This window comes from Lissotriton vulgaris, chromosome 2_1, assembly GCF_964263255.1.
Source record: "Lissotriton vulgaris chromosome 2_1, aLisVul1.2, whole genome shotgun sequence".
NCBI classification, from domain to species: Eukaryota; Metazoa; Chordata; class Amphibia; order Caudata; family Salamandridae; genus Lissotriton; species Lissotriton vulgaris.
The window spans coordinates 223,446,548-223,473,860 of NC_141687.1; the positions used below are offsets into that span (position 1 = coordinate 223,446,548).

Here is a 27,313-nt window from a genome sequence, read left to right on the forward strand (position 1 = left end):
ATGGTCAACAAAAAAATCAACAACAACTCCCAAGAGTCTCTTTGCGTAACCATAGTCCATAGTCCTATTACTCTGTCCATCATCACTATATAACCGGACCTCTCCTCATCTTCCTCCTCTTTCTTCGCTGCTCCCGCAGCCAGATAAGTGCTTTTCTATTTGTCTTCTTTTTATTGTGATTGATTGTCTTGTGTACGATCTTTTGGGGACTCCTTGCATGGTTTATTCCCTTTCAGAGTCCCCGGTTGCGGGAACGTTCTTCGTTCCTACGCGACTTTATTCCCACTTGTGTGCGGTGTGTACATAGACCGCACGGGGGCGGCCTGTCGTCTCGCCGACCCTCCGGCGCGCCTCCGCGGTGCGAGGAGCCACGCCGTGGGGTCTGCTGGCGCAGGGGCCGTCCCTCGCATACCCCTCTGACACCTGGTGATCCGGGTCTGTACTTTGCCAATTTTGACGCCCTCTGGGGTCGGTATAGCGGTTCTGACCGCGTGAAGCGCCTTCGGGCGAGATCTGTGCACCTCTTTACCCGTGTGTGGCCTAGCGCGCTTGAGGGGTACGTAGACCCGGTCCCGGCGAGGAGGGTCTGCGCGCTTGGGGGTTGGTGCTGCCCACCTGCCACGTCAGCTGGCCCAAAACGTGATCGCAGCCGCTGGGCCTGCCCACATTCGAGAACTTTCTCGGTTGCCGCCCTCTTGGGTGCCCCGCATTTGCCCTTGGTTCCGAGATGGATGGGGAGTACGATGAGGAGGCTTGCCCCTATCTGCAGGATGATGAGTTCTATCAAGCGGTGGACAATTCGATCTATCGTTGTGTGACGGAGGTGGTTGGGCCCATGGAGGACCGCCTTTCCGCTCGCATCGTGGAGGAATGCGCGAAGCTGGCAGCGGCGCAGGTGCCTCCGTCCCCCGAACTCCCGGGGACGTCCGGCGGGTTGCCACCCGCTCCGAAGAGACCCCGTGGGGAGGGACCTTCATCGGAGGCCCAAGGCGTGGACAAGGGCGCTTTCGAGCGGCTTCGGGACGCCTTCCTGGCCAAGGCGACGGCGGTGCCCCCTGCACCCTTGGTGGACCCTGGCACTTCGGGCGACGTGTCTACGGCACCCGCCTCCCCGATCTACGACTCTCCGGACACGGATGACGACGGGGAGTCGACCCGTTCTTGGCTTCCGACGCCTTCAGCAAAGGAGATGCCCCGAGACGAGTCGGGCATGCTGGACCCGGACGAGATCGTCCACCCCCGATCCGCGGCCTGGGCCCCGGGGGAGACGGTGGCGAAGTTTGTCGCGGGCAGGCTGCGCAAGCCCCTGGAGAAGGAGGCGAGGGGTTGCCTGCGGGGGGAATGCCCTCGGCCTACTCTGGAGGGGAAAGTGGCCATGACACCGGAATTGGACCCCAAGATGGCCACCTTCCTAGCGAAATTCATGAAGGACCCCCGGAAGGGGATCGACCGGTCCTGGCGGGCTTGCCAGGACAAGTTGTTGGATGCGGTCGGGCCCGCCACGAAGACCCTTGATATGGCGGAGGAGGCTCGAGCGAATGGCACCGCCATTTCACCGGAGGTGCTCTCCAACTGGGCCCAGAGGGTGATCAGATTTTTGGGCAACGCCAACTGTGCCCTATCCACGGAGAGGCGGCGTTCACTCCTTATCAAGCTGGATCCGAAGCTGGGGGACCTGGCCTCGTCGGAGGCAGGTGCCGTGGCCCAAGGTGGCCTCTTCGGTGAGCCTTTCATCCGCGAGCTGGGGAAATTCGTGAATACGTTCACGTCGCTGGACAAGGCCCAGTCCAGCATCAAGAAGGTGTTCCACCAGCGTTTTTCTGGAGGGGCCGCGCGATCGGCCGTGGTCAGCAGACCAACAACCGTGGACAAGGCTCCGGAAGAGGTCAGTACCAGACCTCAGCCAACTACACCAACTTCTACCCCACGAGGGGACAGCGCTATGGTGGCAGAGGGTTCAAGAAGAACTCCGGACAGGGACATGCCCCCGGTAAGTGTACTTTGCTTGGATCAAGTTCTGATTGGGGGGCGGCTGGCAAACTTTTACGGGGAGTGGGAACTGCTCACTGCCGACGCTTGGGTTTTGCAAACTGTAAGAGGTTTCCATATCGAGTTTTACGACCAGCCGACTCAGGCGAGGCCCCCGCGCCCGATGGTTTTTTCAGAATCCGACGCGCGATTGATAGACGGGGAGATCTCGGACTTGCTGCGCAAGGGAGCCATCCGTCTATCAACGCGCCACCCACATGGGTTCCTCAGCAACGTCTTCTTAGTAGACAAGACGGATGGGGGCAAGAGACCTGTGATCAATCTAAAAGAGTTCAATGGGTGGTTGGTCTACCGTCACTTCAAGATGGAGGGGATCCACCTCCTTCGAGACGTGCTCCTCCCTCGGGATTGGATGGTGCGACTGGATCTCAAGGATGCCTACTTGGTCGTTCCCATCCACCCCCCTCATCGTCGTTTCCTGCAATTCCTGTGGGACGACAAGGTGTTCGAATTCACCGCCCTGCCGTTCGGTCTTTCTTCGGCCCGTGGTGCTTCACGAAGGTCCTCCACCCGGTAGTGGAGTTTCTCAGAAGTCAGGGGGTCCGTATGCTTGTATACTTGGACGACATTCTCCTCATGGGGCAGTGCCCAGAGGTACTGGCAGGCCAGCTGCGACAGGCTGTCGGCCTGCTTCAGAGACTGGGGTTCGTCATCAACGGCTCCAAGTCGGTTTTGGTTCCCACTCAGCAGATCACCTTTTTAGGTTTCGTGGTGGACTCGGTGCAGGCGGTCTTGAGCCTGCCGGGTCGGAAGGTCGCAAAGATACGACACCTGCTTCGGCAGACGATCGCAAGGGATGGTACGTCACTGCGCCATGTCGCCAAGGTGGTGGGCCTTCTCTCGTCCTCCATCCAGGCGATTTTCCCAGGCCCGCTGCACTACAGGGCTCTTCAACGCCTGAAGGCGCAGCATTTGCGCCGCGGAATGTGTTACGATCAGTGGGTCCCCCTCACGGACGAGGTGAAGGAGGAGATGTCATGGTGGCTGTCTCACATGGAGGCATGGAATGGGCGAGCGATCTTCGGGTCGGCTCCAGACCTGATCATAGAGTCCGACGCCAGCAGGTCGGGTTGGGGCGCCCGGTGCGGGGATTTTTCCACCGGCGGCGCCTGGTCGTCAGAAGAACAACAATTGCATATCAATTGTTTGGAGCTCCTTGCGGGCTCTTTCGCTGTTCGCTGTTGGACCAAAGATTCGGTCAAGGCTTGTGTCCTGCTACGGATGGACAATATTTCGGCGGTCCGGTATGTGAACCACCTAGGAGGTCCCCGTTCCCACGCCTTGGCGGACTTAGCGAAGGACTTCTGGGATTATTGCCTGTCTCGTCACATTGCGGTGACGGCGGAGTATCTGCCAGGTCAGTGCAATCAGGTAGCGGATTGGCACTCTCGGCATCTCAGGGACGCCAGCCAGTGGAAACTGGATCCGGGAGTCTTCCGGCGGCTACACTCCCTTTGGGGCCCCTTCTCGGTGGACCTCTTCGCGTCCCGTCTCGACCACCAGCTGCCGCGGTTTTACAGCTGGAGGCCGGACCCTCTAGCGGAGGCCACGGACGCGTTCTTGCAGGATTGGAGTCGGGAACAGCCGTTTGCGTTTCCCCCGTTCTCCATGATCATGCGAACGACGGCTCAAATACGCCGCCAGGGTGCGGAACTGGTGTTGGTTACACCGCTGTGGAGGTCTCAAGTATGGTTTCCGGTTCTTCTGGAACTTTCTTGGGATTTTCCAATCCTACTCCCCCTGTTTCCTCTGCTCCTGACGAGCCCGGATCAGGAACCTCACCCTCTCGTCATGCAGAAGTCAAGTCAAGTCAAGTCAAAAAATTTGTATAGCGCACTACATACCCAGAGGGTTTCAAGGCGCTTAGGGAGGGGAGGAGGATTATTTATCAAATATCCACGTTTTAAGCAGCTTTCTGAACGCTAGGTGGTTCTGGGTGAGGCGAAGGTAAGAGGGGAGTGAGTTCCATGTTTTAGCAGCCAGGTATGAAAAGGATCTGCCTCCCATGGTGGTCTTGTTGATGCGAGGTACAGTGGCGAAGGCTTGGCTGGAAGAGCGGAGTTGGCGGGAGGGGGTGTAGAAGGACAGTCGAGAGTTGAGGCAGTCTGGTCCGATGTCGTAGAGTGATTTGTGTGCGTGGGTAAGCAGTCGGAAAGTGATCCTCTTATTGACGGGTAGCCAGTGGAGGTCTTTAAGGTGACCAGAGATGTGTTCGTTGCGTGGGATGTCTAATATGAGCCTGGCTGAGGCGTTTTGTATTCGTTGTAGTTTCTTCTGGAGTTTAGCGGTGGTACCTGCGTAGAGGGTGTTTCCGTAGTCCAGTCGGCTCGTTACTAGAGCGTGGGTGACTGTTTTCCTTGTTTCGGAGGGGATCCAGCGAAATGTTTTTCTGAGCATGCGAAGAATGTTAAAGCAGGAAGAGGATACGGCGCTGACTTGTCTGTTCATTGAGAGTGAAGAATCCAGGATGACGCCAAGGTTCCGTGCGTGGTCTGTCGGGATGGGTGCTTTTCCGAGGGCTTCCGGCCACCAGGAGTCGTCCCATGCAGAGGGGGATGTACCTAAGATGAGGACTTCTGTTTTGTCTGAGTTCAGTTTCAGACGGCTTTGTTTCATCCATTCGGCGACTTCTTTCATTCCTTCGTGTAAGTTAGTTTTGGCGGTGCTGGGGTCCTTGGTGAGAGAGAGGATCAGTTGAGTGTCATCCGCGTAAGAGATGATGTTGAGGTTGTGTTGGCGGGCGATGGCCGCGAGGGGGCTCATGTATACGTTGAAGAGGGTGGGACTGAGTGAGGATCCTTGAGGTACGCCGCAGATGACTTCAGAGGCCTCGGACTTGAATGGTGGGAGGCGGACTCTCTGGGTTCTTCCGGTGAGGAACGAGGTGATCCAATCGAGTGCTTTTCCTTGGATTCCGATGTTTCTGAGGCGTTGTAGAAGGGTGCTGTGGCAGACTGTGTCGAATGCTGCAGAGAGGTCGAGGAGGATGAGGGCGACTGTGTCACCATTGTCCAGTAGAGTTCGAATGTCGTCTGTTGCTGCGATGAGGGCGGTCTCGGTGCTGTGTTTGGCTCGGAAGCCAGATTGTGAGGGGTCGAGGGATTTGTTGGCTTCGAGGAAGGCGGCGAGCTGGTTGTTGACGGCTTTCTCGATGACTTTGGCCGGGAATGGGAGAAGCGAGATGGGGTGGTAGTTTTTGAGTTCGGTGGGGTCTGCTGTTGGTTTTTTCAGAAGGGCGGTGAGTTCAGCGTGTTTCCAGTCTTCTGGGAAGGTGGCGGAGTTGAAGGAGCAGTTGATGACGTCTCGGAGGTGCGGTGCTATGACGGAGTCTGCTTTGTTGAAGATGTGGTGAGGGCAAGGGTCTGTGGGGGATCCAGAGTGGATGGAATTCATCAGGCGGATGATGTCCTCAGTGGAGGTTGGGTTCCAGGCGTTAAGGGTGTTTACGGGGGGGAGATGGTCAGCAGATGGTAGGGTGGGTTGGCTTCCGGGTTGGTTGTCAAAGCTATTGTGGATGTCAGCGATCTTGTTGTGGAAAAAAGAGGCTAGGGAGTCGCAGAGGGTCACTCTCCGCCTCGTGGCGTGGAGGCTCTCAGGAGACGCTGGACGCTCCCGGGCCTTTCGGGGTCAGCTGAGCACTTGCTCTCCAAAGCATGGGCCGATAGTACGACGAAGCGTTACAGATCCGCTTGGCTTAAGTGGATGCGTTGGTGTTTACGAAGGGATTTGGATCCCATGGTCGCCGGCCTTGTTCCCGTGCTAAATTTCCTGGCACATTTGGCCGACAAGGGTTTGGCCTATAGGACGATCAATGCTATCCGGTCGGCGATTTCTGCGGGCCATGATAACATCGATGGCCATCCGGTAGGGGAACACCCTTTTGTGTGCCGACTTCTGCGAGCTGTTCGCCTCGCACTGCCGCCAGAACCCAGGTACTCCGTCCTTTGGGACGTCAATTTGGTTCTGAATTTGTTCCTGTCGTGGCCAGCCAATTCTTATCTGTCTCTTAAAGAGCTCTCGGCGAAGTTAGCCATGTTGTTATGTCTGGTTTCTTGTAGGCGCGTCTCGGACGTGCGCGCGCTGGATGTCTCTGCACGCATTTTTTCCCCGGATGGGGTTACTTTTACGGTGGGCCGACGTACTAAGACGTCGTCGCGTTCCATTTCTTATCCAGCCTTTACTGACACTCCTAAGTTGTGTGTCGTGCAATGCCTCAAAGCATATGAGGACCTGACCTTGGATCTACGCCCTCCGGGCGAGCGTCAGTTGTTGATTGCCCTGCGGAAGCCACACAAAGCTGTCTCCTCCCCCACTATTGCTCGGTGGGTGCGATGGGTCATGCAAGAAGCGGGCATCAATACTTCTCTCTTTGGAGCACACTCCGCCAGGGGGGCCATGGCCTCTAAGGCATTCTCAGTGGGTGCTCGTCTGGAGGACCTAATGCGAGCTGCGGATTGGTCCTCGGATTCCACCTTCAAGAGGTTTTATTTTAAGCCGGTGGTGGATTTGGCTCAGTTGGTGGTAAGTAAGCTTTAAACTAGCATAATCTGAAGCCTCCGGTCCTGACATAGAATCGAAATTTGCCTAGCTTACGTAACGGTAAGTTTCAATTCTATTAAGGATACGGAGGCGAGGATTATCCCACCCGGACTACGGTGGTGTCTCTACCCACCCGTATGGCAGTAAGTAAAGCGTTTTCCTTTACATTGTCAGTGCTGTGTTGTTCACTGAATGCTCCTCGCCTTGTTGTCGCATTTCCTGGACCACCTCGCTGATGCTGTTCCTTTTTTGGCAGGCAACGACGGTGCTAAACAGGACCAATGAGGCTCCAGCGTGATCTGCGCGAAGAAAGAGGAGGAAGATGAGGAGAGGTCCGGTTATATAGTGATGATGGACAGAGTAATAGGACTATGGACTATGGTTACGCAAAGAGACTCTTGGGAGTTGTTGTTGATTTTTTTGTTGACCATTACGTCAATGCTTTATGTTTAAAGCATTTTTTGTTCTTATTATATCTTTTCCTAAGCTGCTGTGGAGTCTTTATGTTAATAAAGCGAAGGAAGATATAGCATAATCCTCGCCTCCGTGTCCTTAATAGAATTGAAACTTACCGTTACGTAAGCTAGGCAAATTTCGATTCACCTTCTCAATAAATATTGGGGGTCTCTACCTGCGCCTTAAACTTGATCTTCCATATTTGATAGGTATTTAGCTCTTTTCTCTGACTATCTGTTTACATGATCTGTATAATCCTCAAGCCCTTTTTTCTGTTATTCCATAATGTAATCTTGTTTTACCGTATGTATCTTAGGTGTGTTAAACGCTCTGATGTTCTGTTATTCCATGATGCTGTAATTTGTCTCTTACTGTAACTAGCTCTATCATGTAAAGCGCTCTGATACCTCGGGGTCAAGCGAGCGCTATATAAAACCTCTGAAATAAATAAATGATATAAAAACCTCTGAAAGAATCTCAACTCCTATTGAGTGAGAGTTGTTCTGATGTAAGTTCATGTCACTATTCACAAAAGTTCCTTGAAGATAATGCTGAAAACGGCCATGAGACCCTGTCGAAGGCCTTCTCTGCGTCTAGCGCTTGGTCCTTGCTGTTGGCGGTGTGGTGGATAAGGTGGCATAGGAGTCTGGTGTTGTCCTGAGACAGCCTATTTTTAAGGTATCCTACCTGTGAGTTGTGGATTAGAAGGGGCAGGAACGTATTAAGTCTTGTCGCCATGATTTTGGCATATATCTTACAGTCCACATTTATTAGGGAGATTGGGCGTAGTTTTGAGGGTACTGTGGGTCTTTGCCTTCTTTCGGTATGACTATGATGTTGGCCTCTGTCATCCGTCCTTCGCGGACACAATGAGTGAAGGCCTCGACCATGGTGGGTTTCAGCTGCTGTAGAAATTGTTTGTAGAATGCTGCTGTATAGCCATCAGGCCCCGGTGCTTTGTTCATCTTGAGGGATGTTATAGCCTTCTCCACCTCTGCCCCAGTTATGTAATCTTCAAGGGATTCTCTCTGTTGTTCTGAAACCCGACCACCTCAATAGTGGCGCTGATGAATACCATAGAAGAGTACGCGCTAGTCTCAGGCTACAAGCTAAATGGGGAGAAATCCGAATGTAAACCCATGAACTTCCACACAACAAGTGAGGTCCTGGGTACCTCAGGACTGGCCTGGCAAAAGAAGCCCTTAAAGTACCTAGGTCTCCTCTTCGGTAGAGACCTGAGGTCAACCCTAGAACACAACGAAGAAGCCATCTTAAAAAAAGTAAAAGGAAAATTGGAATCTTGGTCCCCCAAGTACATCAGCTGGTGGGGACGAGTGGAGACAATTAAGATGAGGATAACACCCATGATCAACTACATGCTTGGTATGCTACCACTAACACTCACTGGAATTTCTGGGGGGAGACTTTGTTCTTGGAGGCTGAGACCCAGTGTCTGGATTTCTCTTCCTCGCTAAAGTGTCTGTTGTGCAGTGTTTCCCAGAACTCTATTGTTTTAGTATTAAGTGTTGACATGTGTGGGCTTAGGAGTTTGTACAGGTGGACAGTCTGGTGTCCGGTCTTGTTCAGGTTTCGCATGTATTGTATGATGGAGGGGGTCCCCTTAGTCAGGCTTGCTTTTGTGATAGCTGCCCTGCCTTTTAGGAATCCGTAGAATTCTATGTTGGGTAAGTTATAGGCCCGTTTCAGGGTGTCAAATGTTAAAGGTGTGTCATCCTTTTTTAGCTGTGCAGGTATGGTGACCCCCCTCCCATACCAAGCCTTGTTGTCTAGTGTCCTCCCCTTTTATAGTATCTTTGAGTTGAACCAGATTGATTCCCATCTCGACTTCCTGATACTTTACTCCATCCTCCTGTCTACCTTCAGGAGCGCGGTTCTGGTGTTCTTGAGGACTGCATTGTTGGCTTCTGGGTGCTTGTTGGCTGTGAGCATGGCTTTGGGGTCTAAACCGTCTAGGGTGTCCCTCTCTAGCGCGAGCCATACTGGTGTGTATTCCTGCTTCGGGATGAGCCCGAATATTCCCTGTTTGGCCAGGCAGGCCGTTTAGAATACTTTGAAGTTCGTGACGTTTAGCCCCCCCAAGCTCTTGCACAGTCATCTTTTGCAGGCTAATCCTAGGTTTCTTGTCCTTCCATATGAACTTGTTGATCAATAGACAACCACCCAACTTCCATCGCCATTACCAGACTGGAGGTTAGAGGGAAACCACCAGGTTATTGGTAGGTCATTCCCCCGGCCCCCGCCCCCTTATCCTCTTCTTCCCACTCTATCTCCACTCTTCTCTTTCCCTTCTCCTGGGGCCTACAGATACGTCAACTACCAAGATCAGCCAATCCTGCGGTGATGCCTATTGTAGCCAACAAAGGCGCTTGTATCTTACCTGTATTGCCCCTCGCATTACCACTGTACTGTATTATAAAATGTCTTCAATAAAATTCTTTGAAATAAAAAAGAAGATAATGCTGAAAAACGAGTAACAAACTCAGATTGATTAATCTTTAAAAGTAGGGGGAATAAAAAAGATGAGCATGTACGATTGAGCAGGTGACACCTTAATAGCAACCAGGATAAGCTTTGACAAGGATGTGTATGGTAATATAAAGCGTATTTAAAAATGTCACTCACACCACCGTTGCTGCACAGTGTGATCCGCCCTTAAAATTCGGAAGACCTCTGGCCAGAACAGATTGGGCAAAGAGGTGTTGTGGTCTCAAAAAGCATGTAGCTCTACTCTTTTAGAGTAGTTTTATTCATTCATTCAGTTGTATTGCGTGGAATTCTACTGCAAACCTTTGCGTTTTAATTGTTCGTATGATAGTGAATTGTGTGCTAAAACCGGCAATCCTTTTTATATTTTAATTATGTGTAATCTCCCTTTGCTCCTTGGGGTTTCTTTCTTTGAAGGAATGATCTGACCATTGCTAGAATGTTCTCCAAATTATATTGTTGCATTCACCCACAAGTGTGAAATATATAGAAACAGTCAATAGAGGGCATTTATGTGACAGGAGTACCCACGTATAATGGATGATGCCATTGCTGGTCTTTGTCTCTCCATAAGTGACAATATCACCCAGGGAAAGAAGATGCATTCCTCCTTATTTTGTCTAATGGCGGGCTTTCTAACCTAGTAGAAGTGCTGACAGTGTTTCTCTTCTTTTACAGAGGAAGTGGCCAAGTTACAGAAACATCTGGCGCTTCTCCGGCAGGAATATGTGAAGATGCAGCAGAAATTGGCAGAGACTGAGAAGAAATGTTCACTGCTTGCTGCTCAAGCCAATAAAGAGACCTCCAGTGATTCATTCATCAGTCGGCTTTTGACTATTGTAGCCGAACTCTACCAGCAGGCGCACTATAGGTGAGACACGAATACAACTGCAGCATTCTCAGTTTCCTTTGTTTGATGAATGAGGGCAGGTACCAACCATTTCAACTGGGTCAGGAGCTAAGTTGCTGTTTTTGTAGCGCCTAAGTGCCAACAAATCACTCTGAGTTAGTTGATGAATTAAACAGTAAGTGAATTCTTCGATGAATACCACAAGACCATGGCAAATTCTTATTTTCTTAGTTTTCGTGCTTTTGTGTACTTATATGTAAGTACATAGTAAGCATGGGCAAATTTTGCGAATCTGGCGTTCGCGAATTTGCGTATTTGCGAATTCGCAATCCGCAAAATCTCGCGAATTTGCAGATTTTTTTTTTTTGTGTTTGCAAGGGTTTCTGCCAGTTCGCAAGGGTTTTGTACCAGTTCGCAATTGCGAACTTATTTGTCGGTTCGCAACGGTCGCGACTTTGTTGTTTCTACGTCTGGTTCATCATCACAGGTTCACAGCACCCTCTGTTTCACCACTGCCACCCTCTGGTTGACTCACTGCCACCCTCTGATTCATCACTGTAGATTATGGTGGGGAAAAGCAAGCACACCTGCCCTGCTTCAACTGACATGAATTAATTTCTGGTTCATCACTGTAGATTATGGGGGGGGAAAGCAAGCACACCTGCCCTGCTTCAACTGACATGAATTAATTTGGGGCTGATTAATGTGTCACTGAATTTAAACTTCCTGTCTGGCACCTGCTTCCTTATCTGCCCAGGGAGAAAATGTTGAAAGCTTTTAATTCAATGGGCATGCCGCCTGAACTCTTGAACTTAGTAATTAGATTACATGAGGACAATTATGCCAGGGTGAGATGGGGGAAGCAAGGGCAGGTGACTGACAGCTTCCCAGTAACACGCGGCGTCCGTCAGGGATGCGTGCTGGCCCCCACCCTCTTCCTCTTGTTTATTAATCAAGTAGCTGAGTTCTTTGTTGATACCCCAACAGATGCACCAACTGTGGGAGGAACTAGGTATCCGATGCTAATCTTTGCTGATGATACGTTGCTCCTCTCAAAAACTCGAAAAGGGCTACAGACTGCACTCAATAGATTTGACGAGTTCTGCAGGGCAAATGATTTACAAATTAATATTAGCTAGACCAAATTTATGGTCTTTAGCAAAAATCGCCCCATCAAAAGCTCAGTTAGTCTAAATGGTGACAGCGTTGAACAAGTAGAGGTAATGAGTCATTTGGGTGTGACATTAGACTATCGCCTTAGTTGGAAACCCCAGATTGAGGCATTATACCTTAAATTCGCACGCCTCACTGGTTGCTTAATTCAGGAGCATAAGAAGTCCCATACCAAACGTATCGCTCCTGTACTTAAGATCTATGAAGCCAAAATGAATGCAGCTACTTTGTATGGTGCTGACCTCTGGGGTTTTAAAGATTTAACCCTTCTGACCAAAGCTCAAAATAAATTCTTGCGGAATTTGATAGGTCTCCCTCAATCTACACTCACCAAACCTCTGTTGTTAGATCTGGGCGTTAAGCCCGTTAATGAGCTAGCCCGGTATCGTTTGGTGGCGACGGATTTGGACCTCTCCAGATCTCAGCCTATTTGCCAGCGAACTAGCCGAGATAAAAGCAACATGGGGCGCTTCAAAAATTACATGGTTGAGGGAAGTGAAAATGGTCTTAGAAGAGATGGGTCTTAATCAGCTATGGGTCTCTCCGGGGACTTCTTTGTTCGCTTCTAAACAGGATTTCAAAGATTTGTATTGGGCCTCAGTTAAACATTCATCCGTAGTTCAGTCAGATGATACCACCAGCTTAACAGGCCTCTTCTTGACCCATAAAGTGTCCCCCTCTTTGGAACCCTATTGGGATGTGATCACTAAGACCCTCGACCGGAAACTATACCACCAATTCCGTGTCGGGTCTCTACCCATTAACTCTTTTACTACCAAGTGGTCCGCCAATTCATGTGCTTCTTGCCCTTTCTGTCCAACTCATTCGGAGAGTATAGGCCACTTTCTCTTCGCTTGCCCAGCTTACTATGTACCTAGATTGAAATGGATTAGGCCCATTTGTTGTAGGCTAGGAATTAAAGGGAGTGCTGAAGCCCTGAAGATATTCCGCACCATTACTTCTGAGCTGGTAGTGGTTGGCCTTGCTAAATTTCTTGGGTGGGCATGGGTCATTCGTACCAGGAACCCAAATGTATTTTAACCTTGAAATGATCTTAACAGAAAAATGATTGTTACTGTATTTTGTATTGCTAAAAGTCTTACCATACTGTTTAATATTCTTTTAAAAGATGCTTGTAATGATGGACTTTTTGTCAAATTTTTATATTTAATGTCCATGATATTCCTGTCTTTTATGATTTTATTATCGAAATAAAGACTTATGACCTGAACTGAACTGTAATTTGCTTTCTGTTGCAGTGCAATTTCTTTCCCCAGGACCTTTGTGGCCTACTTGTGGCTATTCTATGAGCTTGCTGTGAGGGTCAGAGCAGGGTCGTAGAATAGTTGCAAGTAGGCAACTGAACTCTGGTGGGGCCCCTCAGGAAGCACTACAGGGAATGGTTACTAATGATGAGTTTGAACTTTTGCACCTGCTGAGTGCTTTCAGTTTTGCAAAACTTATTTTTCTGTGGGGCACTTCCTTCCTCCCCTCCTCCCCCCCCCCCAAAATGGACTCCTTGCAAAAAAAAGTGCAGGCAAATGTCAACCTGAGGAGTTATTCTGATAAAAATCATCATTTTCAGAAGATTTATACTGCTTGCTGGTGGATTTCTTGTGCAGAATTGCAAATTTTGTAATTTCGCTATTGCGAGATTGTTGCTGCCCGCCGCATCTACATGTTCGCAATTGCGAACTCTCGCGATGCGTCGGCAAACTCCCGCGGGATCCTGCAGCAAGATCCAAAATGGCGCAGCACTCGCAAAATATTGAGAAAAACAACTCGGCAAACGCTGAATGACGGTAAGTGAACGCCGCAATATTGAATCACCAAGCAAAAAAATACGCTGCGTGCGAATTTGCGGATTTTTGGTAAATTCGCGAGAGTTCGCGGATTGCGAATTTACCGAAAATCCGCGAGCGGAGCGGATTTTCCGCCCATGCTTAGTACATAGTCAAGTCTTTTTCAAATACATTGCCTTTTATTTGGTTGCAGATTTTATTTACAGTAAATGTTCATTTTAAAGGGGACAATCTGTCTGGTTTCACAGTCTAACGCATATGTTGACACGTTCGAGTTGGGCATATATGGAGTCTGGCAAGACTGTTTTAGAAACCATTGGCCCCTGGAGATGTGATCTCCTTCATGCTAGCACGGTGTTATGTGGTGGGCTTGGAAGGGATAGTTCCGTGGTGTACTGTGTGTCCTCTGTTGTGTGGTTGCATTACAAAGAGGAAGGAAAGGGATTGATCTATGTTGTTTCCTCTGAACTGTTGTAATGAGAAAATACATTTTAGGTAAAGGATGTACACACAAGGCTGTAGCACAAGACCTGCTGATGCAGCCTTTAATGATTTCCTCTTGCTTAATTGTGGGGTGTTCCCTTTTGGCAGGCATTTCTACAGAAATGCACTGGTAAATGACACCTCCTATCAAATATACTGTCTTCAGTAACGTAACCAAGGATGCAGCACTGCATTCTGCAGTTGTTTCACTGATAACTTTACGTAGTGTGCTTGATTTTTTTTCTTAATCCCCGAATTTCAAAGCAAACTTCGTTTCATCTCAATTGTGCATATCATTTCCACCGAAAACTGTTAATTTAAGAGACACTTTTTTTTTAATGTTTGGTTAGTGCATGATCCTCTTTACCTGCAGAGTTACTACTAAAAACTGCTTATAAAATCACATTATTCGGAATGTGACTCTGTGGAGTGTGTGTGTAGAAGTGTAGCTTGTCCAAGTTACTGTAATGTTCATACCACAAGGATCAACTGCTGCAGTTTAATGCATGTTCTGCAATGTCCTATTGAAGTTGCTGTAACATCGTCCTACCTACAGCTCTCTAATGCTAACCCAGCCTCGCGCGTGACAGAAGCTATAGTAGAACTATCTAAACAATAGATCTTCAAGCTCTCTTTGGCTCTGTGTCCCCCTCTTTAAAAAAAAATGTTTAAGTCGTGCCCCCTCTACAATTTTATGGCAAGGCTTGGAGAAGCAGGCTTTCTCCTTTGTCCTTTTGTGTCAATTGATGGGCTCCTATCTTTCCCTAACCCCCTCCCTGCCATCCTTTTGACCTCCAAACTAAAGTGTTTCCCTGTCAGTGCTTACTTTGTAAAAATAATTAAAAATAAATGTGCCAGTGCTCTCGTCAGGAGGCCACTGCAGCTTGCACCACCCATTACCCCTCCCAGCGCCTCCAATGGCAGTGTCAACACAATTACTAATCATCACTTTCCTACAAGTGTGGCTGTTCAGCCTATTCTAGACCCCCAACGCTATAAGAATGGCTTGGGCAGCAGTCCATAGTCACTGTTAATGTATATTAAATTAATATACAACTGTTGTTGAGCTAATCTTAAAATTAGAGACAGCACCATCATGTAGCAGACTGTTACAAGCCCTGGTGTTGACTATTAATTGCTGGTGCCGAGCAACGCAGAACACCAGCTCAAATTAAGCTCTTTCTCTGTTTCAATTCTCCCCTCCCTTGGGCCATTGCTCTGAGGCCCAGTGCAACACTAGCACAGAAAGTGGGCACTGGTCCCTAATGAAAGGAAGAATAGTAAAACATCCATAACTGGGGTTTAGTTCGCCCTCATACCTCTGGGCCCTGCTGCCACTGCACCGGCAGCACTAATGAAAATAGCAGCTCTCCTAAGTAGGTTTTGTTCTCTGCCAACTCCACAGGGCCATCACGCCTAGGCCTGAGACCCAAAGCAGACTTTCTGCCATTTGTGTAAAAACAAGCCCCACATCTCTCCCCCCTGCTGCTTGTGCAATGTGCGGAGCGCAATAAGGGTTAGCTGGGTCTTAATGCTAGACATAAATGTGAATCCCCAGTCCCTTTATTCGTAGTAAGACAATCAGAATTATGGTACAATGGCCACCCACTCCCAACTCTCATGCCCAGCACCTCCTGCAGTAATGGGACTCTTGAAAAAAAATATACATATACATTTTTTCAAAAAAAGACTCCTATTTATCAACTTTTTCCTCGGGGGCATCTCTCCAAGGAAGCTTTCACTGTCTATTTGAAAACAAATAATGGGCCGTACATAGTGCCCCTTCTTTTGGAGCATCTCTTTGACAGTACTTTTTGTTTCATATAGCGCAAACATGACCCGAAGGTATTGGGTATCGGAACGCTTTACATAGCACCAGTTGCGTTACATGAGGACACATTCATTTTTGTTAGGCAAGGGGAGATTAAGTGATTTGCCCAGAATCACAGGATGTTCACCGTCATTGCCGAGACTCAAGCCCGGTTCCCCACATTCAAGGTCGACCGCCCTAGCCGTTAGGCCAACTCCCCTCCTTTCCTCTTTTTCCTGGGTCATTAATCTGAGGCCTCGGGTCTGAAAGATCATGGCTCTGCGTCAGAATGCGACACCGCTGACCGCCTCCCTGCTAGCTAATTGCAAAAAAACCCATCCAAACCACCTTGAGATGAAAGCAAAGTGAGCGGTTGGGTCATAGGGGCATGGGGAGGCTACTTTGCATCATGATTTGGTACGTGTGCATTCCTATACAACCACCCATGGATTTTGAAGCAAATCCCTATCTATTTCCATTAGCCAAATCTTTACACCTCCTCAAGGCAGGCATAACAAATGGACATGTTTTAATTTCTTCTTACTTTTCCAACTTTGCATGTATGCTGCTCTGCACAGCACACAAAGTGGGAAAAGTATCAAAGGATCGCTTTTTGTACTGTAAGCATTCCCTTCCAGTACAAAACCTATGCTTTAGAGAATGCATACACCCTTGCACTATGGCACAAAGGGTGTGTGTGTTGGCACATGGCAGCCATCAATAAGCCAGCGCTGGGGGAGAGAAAAAATTTGCCATATGTGCATTTGTTTTCTCTCACTTTGACAAATAATAGTACATCTGGAGCATGATCATTTTGAGAGGTAAATAAGAGTGGTACTAGAGTGCCTTTCATGCAGTTAGCTTCCTGCTCTGATTGTTGACCACTCTTGCCCTGTGTGCGCCGAGTTCACTGGAGAGGTGTGAGCAAGGGCCCAAGTCTCTAAATTCACAGGAATGTGGAGAGGCCCCCACATGGTTCTGAGGACAATGGATAGAAGTGGGGACTAGACTGTTAATCCGAGCTTGTTCTGTGCGAGCCTGTTGGTGGTCTCCAACCTGAGGGATGATAAGCCTGTGATCGAGGTCCATGATTGAGGCGTAGTGTGATTGGATGACAGGACCTAGTCTAGCAGAAGATAGCAGCCTCTACTGAGAGTTGGTAACCACGCCCACACTCCTGGGGGAATTTGTTTGGCCTCAAGGTGGATGGGGCTGTGACACAGAAGTGCCAAACTTTGACCGCTATTAAAAGCCAGAGGGGGGCATGGCCTGACTAGCAATGGAGTAGGACGTGTGTTGTTGGAGCTCCGGACCGTCGCCAAAATTTTTAGCATTTTCAGCAGCTTGTTAGCTGCGAGGGGGGCTCCGATCGGGCCCCCCGCATGGCGGAAGACTCTGAGAGTCCGAATTGACCCTCGTTGTCCCCCGGAGTTGTGTAGTGGTGAGCCTACTCAGGGCCTGCAGGCGAGTGTACCGCCCTGACTGGACCTGGTCGCCATCTTAAGCGCCTGGGGCCTACCTGAATCTGGTGCGAGACATCGTCTTCAGAGCCCAGTAGCTGCGCCGGAAGGAGCAGAAGATTGCCGGCGGCAGTGTTGGAGCAGCACAGGAGTTGGGCGACCCCGCGATCGGCAGTGAGGGGGCTGCTGCACCATCACCATCATTGCTGGGATTGATCGCCCTCGGAGGCCTCCATGACAAGGGACCAGTGCTGCCAGGGGTAAGCGGGGCCGCGGCCGGGCTGAGCACCGAGGTGCCCGGTCGCCACCGTGAGTAGCCTGCTTGTCTACATACTTCTGCGGCCTGCCCGCCTGGGGCTGGGAGGTGCAGGGACTGAGGCGGAGGGCCAGTTGGCAGCCTTCCGGTGCCGCATGGGCTGGGAGAGTCCCGGCTGCCTGTAGGTGTGCCCATCATTTTCTCCCGCAGAGCGGCGGCGGCCCGCCACTTTATTGCACTGAGCCGCGGCTGCTGCACAGAGGTGGTCATCGCCAGCAGATCCACAGGCGTCACCGGCTGTGTGGAGGTCGCTGGCAATCTCCCGGTATGTACTGTGTATGAGGCACTGGGGGCAACCGAGGCTACTACTGCATATAGAGCGGGGCTGACTTTATTGACTCGCATCCCACCTGCCATTTGGGGCCTGTGTGGCTCTTCTTTGGCTCCTACATCGGCGGGGGCGGAACCATTGCTCTTATAACCCCATAGATTGAGGTGTATTGCGGGGCTCTCTGCGTGATCTCTCTTCGACCTTGCCCAGCTGAGCACCATGTTGCTGATGGTCTAGGAGTAGGCGCTCTAAGTGAGTGGCGGCCGGCGCTGAGACCGGGGGGCATCAGTGGGAAGCGAGTGCCCCCACCGCCCTCTAGGGTCTTTCATGCAGGGGGAGGCTGCTCTAGTGACTCCTGCTTATCCACACATAGAGGCTGCAGCTTGCATCTGATAAAGGCTGCGACGGGGGAGAGTGGAGGCCCGAGACGCAGCAGTTGTGGGAAGGCGGTGACTGGGACTCGTGGAGGACTCCTTGTATCTTTGGAAGCTGCGCTGGGCTACAGCAGGGGTCAGGCCTTTGGCTCCGGTGTGACTGGTTGGACGGGGGGAGGAAGACTGCCTTTGCCGGAGAAGAGTGGCTGGCGGGGTGCTGAAGGGGAGCATAGTGGATTGACTTGGAAGACAGCTTGGCCCTCTCTGGACTGGGGAAAGGCTGAGGTGGGGATGCCACCCACTCTGTGACGTGCATTGGGGTCCCTGGATGCCTGGATCTGGCGGCGGCACCCCGACCTGCTACTTAAGTCCCCTGGGGGGTGGATGGCGGGGACCCTAGGATCGGGGGTCTACTGCATGCCCACTGGGCCACTGCACGCGGACCATGCTCCCCCCGGTAGTAACGGAGTGATAGCGCACCCGCCTAGGGCAGTGGAACCCGGGTACGATAGACTATTTGGGTCTAGTGGGGAGATAGGGGGGTGACTGTGGCTGAGGCTGTGAATCCCCCTGGGGGACCCTATGGTGGATAACCTAAGCCCTTTTTATTCTTTGCATGGTATTGTGCGCGCAGCTGCAAACCCTTACTTTGGAAAGTTGGCACTCTGTGGGGAACTTCCTGCCTATGAATCCCACACACTAAAGGGAGCAAGGACTCCCCAGGGGCGATTCCCAAGGACAACTCAGTGGTAGCCATGTGGGGCAAGACTAGCGCGCCTGCTCAGATTGAGGCTGGCCCTTCGCTTGGGGGGGGGACTTGCTGCCGGTCACGCAAGCGTTTCACCTCTTTCATGTCGGAGTTAAAAATAGAAATTGGCTCCCTGCGCTCTGACGCGCACTCCTGCGTCAAGGAGCTGAGAAAGGAAGTAACGGACCTGGGTGACCGAGTAGATAGCCTGGAAAAGACTGTTGATGCCCGCACGGAGGACCAGGAGCAAATATGGCAGCGCTTGGCCACCTTGGAAGAGCAGCATATTGAACTGCAACTAAAGCAAGAAGATCTGGAGAATCTGAGTCGTCGGAACAACCTCCGCATCCGGGGGTTGCCTCTCAGAGCAGAGGGAAAGGAAATTCTGACGTACGTGGCTCAGCTCCTGCATGAAGTCTGCGGGGACAATGATACCTCGCTGCCGACCCTGGACCGGGCCAATCGGGTGTCGGGGCCTGCTGGGAGACTGGGAGATTTGCCCGACATCCTCACCAGAGTCCACTTTTTTGTGGAAAAGGAAGTCTTTCTCAAGGCGGCGCAAGCCACGCAGGACCTCACATATGATGGGCACAGGATCCAGATTTTTCAGGATTTGGCACCCAATACTTTGCGACGACGGTGAGCCTTTATACCAGTCACCGACAAGCTGAGGAGCATGGACATTCCTTCTCAATGGGGGTACCCATTTGCTCTCATGTTTGTGTGGGAATCTAAGCGCAATGCGGTACGATCCTACAGGGAGGTGGCTCAGCTACTTCGAATCCCGGCCTCGCCGCCGACCAGTCCCACCCGACCGCCAGCCACGACACGGATTCCTGCTCAACCAACGTGGTCCACTGTGCGTTGTCGCCGGCGATCTCCGCCTATTGAAGAGCAAGCAGCATCACAGGCCATGCAGGACATTATAGAACATATCCGGTCTCTAGAGGGAGGTACAGCTGTGCCTACACAACAACCGGAGACCCCTTGGTTGAATCTCATGCAGCCACATTATGTTCACTTCATGTCTCAGGGGCTGTTTCTTCCCCCTATTGGGTGGGGCTATTGAGTTACTGACCCAGTCATTGTGTTTGCCACCTGGTTGCAATGTTGGGGAGGCCGGAGCTCCTACCCTGGATGTGCTGGTTAAGGGGTTTCGCCCTCCTCTAGCTGTTCCTGTAAGAGTGACACCTCTGGGACTATCCGAACCTTGGGTGTAGGATGTCCAGTTCCTGGAACAGGATTGCATGGCCCTGTTGGCCACTGTTGGGCTTTTCTCTTTTTTTCTCTCTGTTTTTGCCTCTTCCTTGCTTTTCTTTCATGCTCCCTGTGAGGAGGAGCCCGCTTTCACCCCTGTGTTAGACCCCCGCCGGGACTCTCCGGACGTGTGGCCATCGGCCACAACAGACCAGCGAGGGTTAACTAACCCGAACTCCTCTTCCCTGCAGGAACACCCAGGGAAGAGCGTCGACCAATGGGAGAAGGCCTGGGGAATGACAAAGACTGACCTGGCAGAAGAAAAAACAAACACGGAAGATGCCAGAGGCCAAGAGGCCGATTTTGGAAAAGGGGGTGGTGATGGACAGAGTTTCTGAATGATGCAGAATACTCCTACCCAGTCAAGAGATCAGGGCTTGATCCATAACCGTTTTTTTGCTCACTGCACCATCCCAGCTCAGAACCTGGCTACATGCAAATTAGTCTGTTCCTGTCCCAGTGCATGATGGGAACAGGGCAAACCAAACTACCACCCCCTTTTCCAAAATAGGAGCCAAGAGGCCGACAGGCGGAACACGGACGAGAGGAACCTGACATCCCCACAGAAGACTACCGGACGCAACGAAGACCAACCCAAGGACAACGCCTTCACCGAAGCGGACGAGGACGACGCTGCCACCGGTGAAGCCGATACCTGGTTTGAGGATTGCTGGACGTCCCCGGAGGACGCCTGTGTGCCGCCGTAACTCCGGAGAGTTACGGCTTTCGCGGTACGTGAATTGGGCGAGGGGGTTGGGGGGAGGGAGTTGGGGGGAGGGAGTTAACGTTACTGGGAGGCTGGGCACGGGGATTTAAAGTGTTGGTTTGTTTTCCTTTCTTCTGTTTTGGGGAGGAGAGCGGGCGCACCTTTGCCTTAATTAGCCCTGACTCACTGCATTTGTTTATTGATGTCCCGACTGGTGTCTGTGGCCGTCAATGCCTCTTAGACTGTATTGGAAGTGCCGTATTCCCGCTCCTTATTATTTGAAGTTCTGCATTTCGGCTCTCTGGTATTGGAAGGCCCGCATTTAAGTACTTTGGCATTTGAAGTCCCGCATGTAGGCTCGTGTCCTGAAACACGGGCGAACTAAGCCTTCTACCCCACTTACCCCATAATTTTGAGCACCCTCTTTACTAGCCTCTGCACAGCCCCAACTCCTCGTGCACCCGGGGTTCCTTACCACCTTGGCGATGGTCCTCTTCTACCCAACATAGACCCGTGATAGCCATACTTACCCCCTCTATTTCTTCTCTCTCTCCACGCTACCCGGGGAAACGTCATCACCACCCACCTGGAGAAGGAGACATCGGCAGAGGAAATTCAGTGCCATCCAGAAAACTAACCCCACGAAGACTCCCCTTTGTTTTTTTGTTGCTTGTGCACTGTGATTTGAATAAATACGCCAAAATAGATCCACGCATAAGACCTCCTAGCTTCTTTTTCCTTCCGTCCCTCTCACACTCCCTCTTGTATTTTGAGTGTGACATGCGGGGGATCCTACGGCTGCGGTGCATTGCACTGGCGGGGATGGATAGGCCTTTCCGTGCTTGTGCGTCCTTCTTAAGATTGAGCAGGGGGCAGCGGAACGGATTAATTTGCACTTAATCAGGACTACGACTCTACCTAGCCCTTTGAAGGTCTTAACGCTTAATGTTAAGGGCCTAAATTCTCCCAATAAGCGGCAGCAGGTGTGGCGCTATCTTCTCCAGCATAGCTCTGACATCATATTTCTCCAAGAAGCTCAACTCTTACAAGCTGATGTGCAGCGCATGGGGCACCCTGGCTACCCCCTCCAATTTTGGGCTGCAGCAGACACCAAAACAGCAGGAGTGGCGATTTTGTGCAGGAATGGCATCAGACGTGGGGAAGCTAAACCCATTAGGAGCAGGGATGGATGCTTTATTAGAGTAAATGTTGGGATTAGGAGGCGTCTCTTCACATCTGAAAGAAACAGGTTAGTATTCGATTCCTTTCCTTAGAATATGCCCAGGCTTCAGACTGGATCCGGAAAATTTTGCGTAGCAGTACCCCTGTGCGTCGGTAGGCGTCGTCTGTGCCTCAGAGTCCGTCGTCGGCGTTGTTGGCGCCGGGATGACGTCGTTCGAGTACTTAGACACCGCCCTCGCTCGCTGACTTCAGTTCTTCTTTTTTCCGCGCCCACAAGCGCAGGTCCGGAGAAAGTGGTACCCTTTATTCATTTTTTGACTAAGCTTTTTTGATCCTTTTTGTATCCGTTTCTACTGCATTATTGGAAGGGTGGTTCTGCATATAGCCTGATAGTTAACACATGACATGAGCAACTCTTAACAAAGTACTTATTTATTTTTTACTTTTTAGGAGATGCAAAGTTGGATATAAGGTGCAGGATAGTGCAGGTGCGTGAGGGGATGAAGGTAATGTTCCAGGCTAACAGAAGTGTGCAGGGAGCGGTGGGAAAGCAGTGGATTAGCAGAGGGGTAATGAACAAAAAATGAGAGTTGGAGGAGTTGTGGGACACAACATACAATCTGGGTGGGAGAGCAATATGAAGAGTGCAGGGAGCGAGAATATGAAGGGGAAAGCAGCACACATTTTTAGAAAGGGACGAAAACAAGAAAACGCCGCATCTGCTCCCAAAGAGTGTTGAAAGTAAAAGAAACAATTCTTTCCCTAATGCAAGTAGTGGAAATATTGAAGCCATTCACATAGACGGATGGTAAAGAAGTTATGATCCAGGGAAGGGACTAACACAGCAAGAGGAAGGAAAGTTACTGAATACGAAGCAAGCAAATGAGATTGAGAAGAAAGCTGCCGTGAAAAGCAATGGACTGACCCAAGGTCGCAGTGATGAGCAATGAACTGACCCAAAGCCCGTTGTAAATATTGGTAAGTTACAGAGTAGGTCTTTTGACTTTGGCTAATGCTGTCTGTAGGCGAGTTCTAAAAATACGAGGTCCTTGGTGTGAAAGTTCTGTTATATAATTTCAGTGAGGGAGTTAAACCTGTCTGTATACTATATGAAGTGTGTTCAGGTGTGATTACTAAAGCAATGATTGCACTGAGGACAAAGTTGAAAACTGATCTGTGGTGTACCTAAAAGATCGGCAATGTCCATGTGTGCTCACTAAGTGAGGCTGTCTCCCAAAACAAAATGTAAACTCATGTACTACAAATGTATACACTTGGCGTACATGACATCCCAAGATTCCCAACTATCACACACAATGAATTCAGAAAACACGATTTGGGATACAATTCTCAATGTGCTTAATTTACTATTGAATAAGCTTTCACCTAGATTTGAACTGCAAAAAATATAACGTTTTACATTGGTTTGACTTCAATGAGTGTATCTTTGATATTAATTTATTATACCAGTTAATTGTGATTATATGCACAGAACTAGACATATATGTGGCGCACAACAAGGAATAGTGGTGAGAGGAGATATTTTGCTTTATTAATTTATGTTAAGGTCCTTGTTGTAAAATAAGATTTTAAGAACAAGAAACCTGTTGCCTTCCTCAGAGAAACTACAGCGGTATATTTTGCCAAATATGCAAATGCATTTACATCTCTTTGTCCTACCTCATCCCTTTGACAGGTTATGAAGAACATTTTACTTTTTGCAAGAAGTTAAATAATGAACCGGTTTTAAATTCTGTAGCCGTGCCTCTCCAGGTCAAACTATGCAAATATCACATGTATACATACATACGAAGTCCATTTTGTAACAAAATATCTGTTTCGAAAAACCAACCCTCTGCATTGTGCACTCCCTGTTTACGATGCTTTGCATGTACTGGCGGCATCCAAAATTTTCTTGCAGCTTACTGATTGTTTTGAGCTGGCATCGTTAGACCAGTACAGTGAAGTGATGACGGCCCCATAATCAAGCATGACTATTTTTAGTGACTTCATAGAATACATAGTTCCTGGAAATGATTTTTTTTTATCTTCAGTTCATCATGCTTCTTACCCCATTTGTTTAGCACTGATAACCAAAAAACGATTTAGGTCTTGGCCTGCATAGGCTGCGCTTGCGCAGTCTCGCTCGCGAGATCTTATGTCTCTAGTACGGGGCTTAAACAAACCAGCTCTACTCCATTGGCTGGCTTCCTAAACGGCGGCCAGCCATTGGACAAGAGCTTTGTCTGTCACTCTAAGCCCTGTCCGTTTAGGATTGAGGGGCGTGTTTTTTCCTGTCCTTTCTCTCCGTGACATCTTCAGGAAAAAACATGCCCCCATCACGCTGCCTGCACGCCCAAGTCGGCTCTACATTGGTGTTCCTTATTAACCAATCAGAGGGCCGACTGGCGTGTGCAGGCAGCGTGAGCAGACAAATTGTCCTGCTCTCGCCTCCCCCCCCCTTCCAGCAGCCCTCCTCCATTTCACCTCCCCCTTCCCTCTGCCCGCAGCCCTCCTCCGTCCCGCTCGTGTAATGTAATGTTACCTAGCGTAGACGGAGTAATGCGCCAAGATACCGTCCGGCTGGCCTCTGGCGCTCATTCTTCCATGGTACAGAGTCTCCGAGGCCCGGCTCCGGCTGCCGCCTCTCTCCGGGAGAGCGGTTCACACGGGCAGCTCCTCACCTGCCCCCTCCTAGACCTCCATCGCCCCCCGGCCCTCTCCCGGGCGCACCTCGCGCTGCCCGTAAACCTGCGGACGTGACTCACGGCAGATCAGCAAACACCGGCCGCGATCAATGGTGAAATTCATTAGCGACGAGCTGCCGGCAGTGCCGGGCCAGAGGCCGGGCCGAGCTGCGCGAGGAGTGACTGTGAGGGGGGGAAGAGTGACTGTGAGGGGGGGAAGAGTGACTGTGAGGGGGGGAAGAGTGACTGTGAGGGGGGGAAGAGTGACTGTGCGGGGGGGAAGAGTGACTGTGCGGGGGGAGAGGGACTGTGAGAGGGCCTGTGAGAGAGGGTGGCTGCAAGAGGGGAAGAGTGACTATGAGAGAGAGCCTAGGAGAGAGGGAGCCCACGAGAGGGAAAGAGTGACTGTGATATAGGGACTGTGAAAGTGTGCCTGCGAGAGGGGAAGAGTGCCTGTGAGAGGGCAAGAGTGACTGTGAGAGAGGGCCTGCGAGAGGGGAAGAGTGACTGTGCAAGGCAAAGCCACTGTGCGAGGCAAAGCGACTGTGAAAGGGGAATAATAATCCACATTTGTAAAGCGCACCACCACCCGTACGGGTCTCTAGGCGCTGGGGGCCGTCGGGAAGATTAAGCAAGCTATTGCCCAGAGTCACATGGTGCTGGGCTCATCTGCCGCCGGTGCCGGGGATCGAACCGTGATCCCCAGATTCCGGAGTCAGTCGCCCTAGCCGCGGCGCGGGAGTGACCGAGTGGATCTGTGTGAGAGAAATGGACTGTGATGGGGAGAGTGCCAGAAGCAGGGTGACTGGGATGGGGAGAGTGACAGAAGCAGGGTGACTGTGATGGGGGAGAGTGACAGAAGCAGGGTGACTGTCAGAGGGGGAGAGTCTAGTGGCAGTACAGGATGCCCACGTGTAAGGAGAATAGGAAACAGTGAGGATACAGCTACAGTACAGGCTGTGACTGGAGCTGGAGCACAGGATCACTGCATCATTCCTTTGAGTTACTGCACAGAATCCTATCCTCCTCTTCAGTGGAAGCAAATATATATATTCTTTCAAGTGCGAGGTAAGCAGCACACGTGCAGGTTGACGTTGCTCAGCTCAAATCAACTGGCTCATTGAAGTGTTTTTTATTTTTTGCATTGTAAACTTAATGCTCATCCAAAGTAGAATTAGACACCCCAAAGTATAGAGAGATTTCATTTATGGGCCCCTGGAGGCCTGCGGCTTTCCTTTGGTAAAGGTTTCTGTTGGCTGGAGCCCTTCTGGTACTTTGCCCAGGGGTTTTGCACTTCATGAGATGGTCTGTTAAACATTTCCCAAACTGCTCCCTTGACCGTGCTGTCTGCTCTAATCTTTGTCTTATAATAAGTTTTCAGGATTTGAGATTTAGATGGTTTTTCAGATGAACTTCCAGCGTGAACCACACTTAACTTGTGGCATTTGAAAGTCCAAATATTGTTCTGTTTATTGAATATTGTGCCAGATGCAAATGTATTTGTTTGATGGATAAGTATGCTTCTTTGCCCCCCATCATTCCTCAAAGCTCAAGCCAAAATAAATATAACTTGTTGCCCTTCTTACTCAAGAGGTGTTTATCAGCTACGTTCCACTTTTTTTTTACTACACACTCTCTACTAATCACTCTATTACTCTCTAGTATTCTCTACTACACACACTCTACTCCTCTACTACGCACTCTCTACTCCTCTACTACGCACTCTCTACTACTCACTATTACTCACTCTACTACTGCGTCTCGTATTGGTGAGAGATTAAGCTATTAGCTTTGTAAATGACAATGCCATTTATTTATCTGTTTTCAAAACCAAAACATAAATAAAAAATTGCCATTTACAATGCCAATAGGTCTAACTTTTGCAAAACCGAGACCATTGCATTGAAAATGCTTGTTCTATGTTCACTCTAGATTTGTGGGTAAAGCCTGTACTGTATTTGTCAATGATTTCTGAAGAGTGATTTTTTTTTCTGTTTTAATTTTCATTAGTGATTTGAAGATAAAGGTTGGTGACCAACGTATAAATGCTCACAAGTTTGTTCTGGCAGCCCGCAGTGAGGCATGGAGCTTGGCTAATCTGGCATCAACTGAGGAACTCGATCTCTCAGGTTTGCTCCTATTTAAAATGTTGCTTATGTGCAAGTCAGTACAGTTTTGTATTACAACAGGAAAACATTTTGGATTGCTATTTTAAAAAATCTTCCTGCTTCTAGACGCCCATTCGCTTTTTCTGCTTCCCTTGCCCTAAATTTTGTAGAATGAAAGCAAGAGCTGATCTGAGCTACAATTTACATTATTTTAGTAATTTTAAAACCGTGTCTAAACCTTTTTAACAATGAGGTCACAAAGATATATTTAACTAGACTGTTATTTTTGCACTTCAATCATAGTCTTCATATTGTGAGTAGGACATCGATACGTTAAATTTGTGTTCTCAAGAATATGATGTTAATGTAGGAATAGTTATATAAAGCATTTTCCTCAATATTACCAAGCACCTTCCTTCCTCACCTTTTTGCTATTTCGCCTTGGCTGGCAGCAAATTCACTTCATCCATTAGATACTGCATATCTCCTTCGATGTTTCTACATAATTCCTCCAAGCCTATTTCCATTCATCTTCAG

The 27,313-nt window shown here is 49.7% G+C and overlaps 1 protein-coding gene across 1 annotated transcript in view; it reads left to right on the forward strand.

Annotated features, from left to right (window-relative positions):
- Nucleotides 1-27,313, forward strand: part of ANKFY1 (ankyrin repeat and FYVE domain containing 1) — a 505,630-nt gene that overhangs the window by 87,522 nt on the left and 390,795 nt on the right. Inside the window, exons 2-3 of the mRNA XM_086954801.1 lie at nucleotides 10,228-10,420; nucleotides 26,679-26,797. Coding sequence (XP_086810927.1) covers nucleotides 10,228-10,420; nucleotides 26,679-26,797 — 312 coding nt within the window. The remainder of the gene's footprint in view (nucleotides 1-10,227; nucleotides 10,421-26,678; nucleotides 26,798-27,313) is intronic.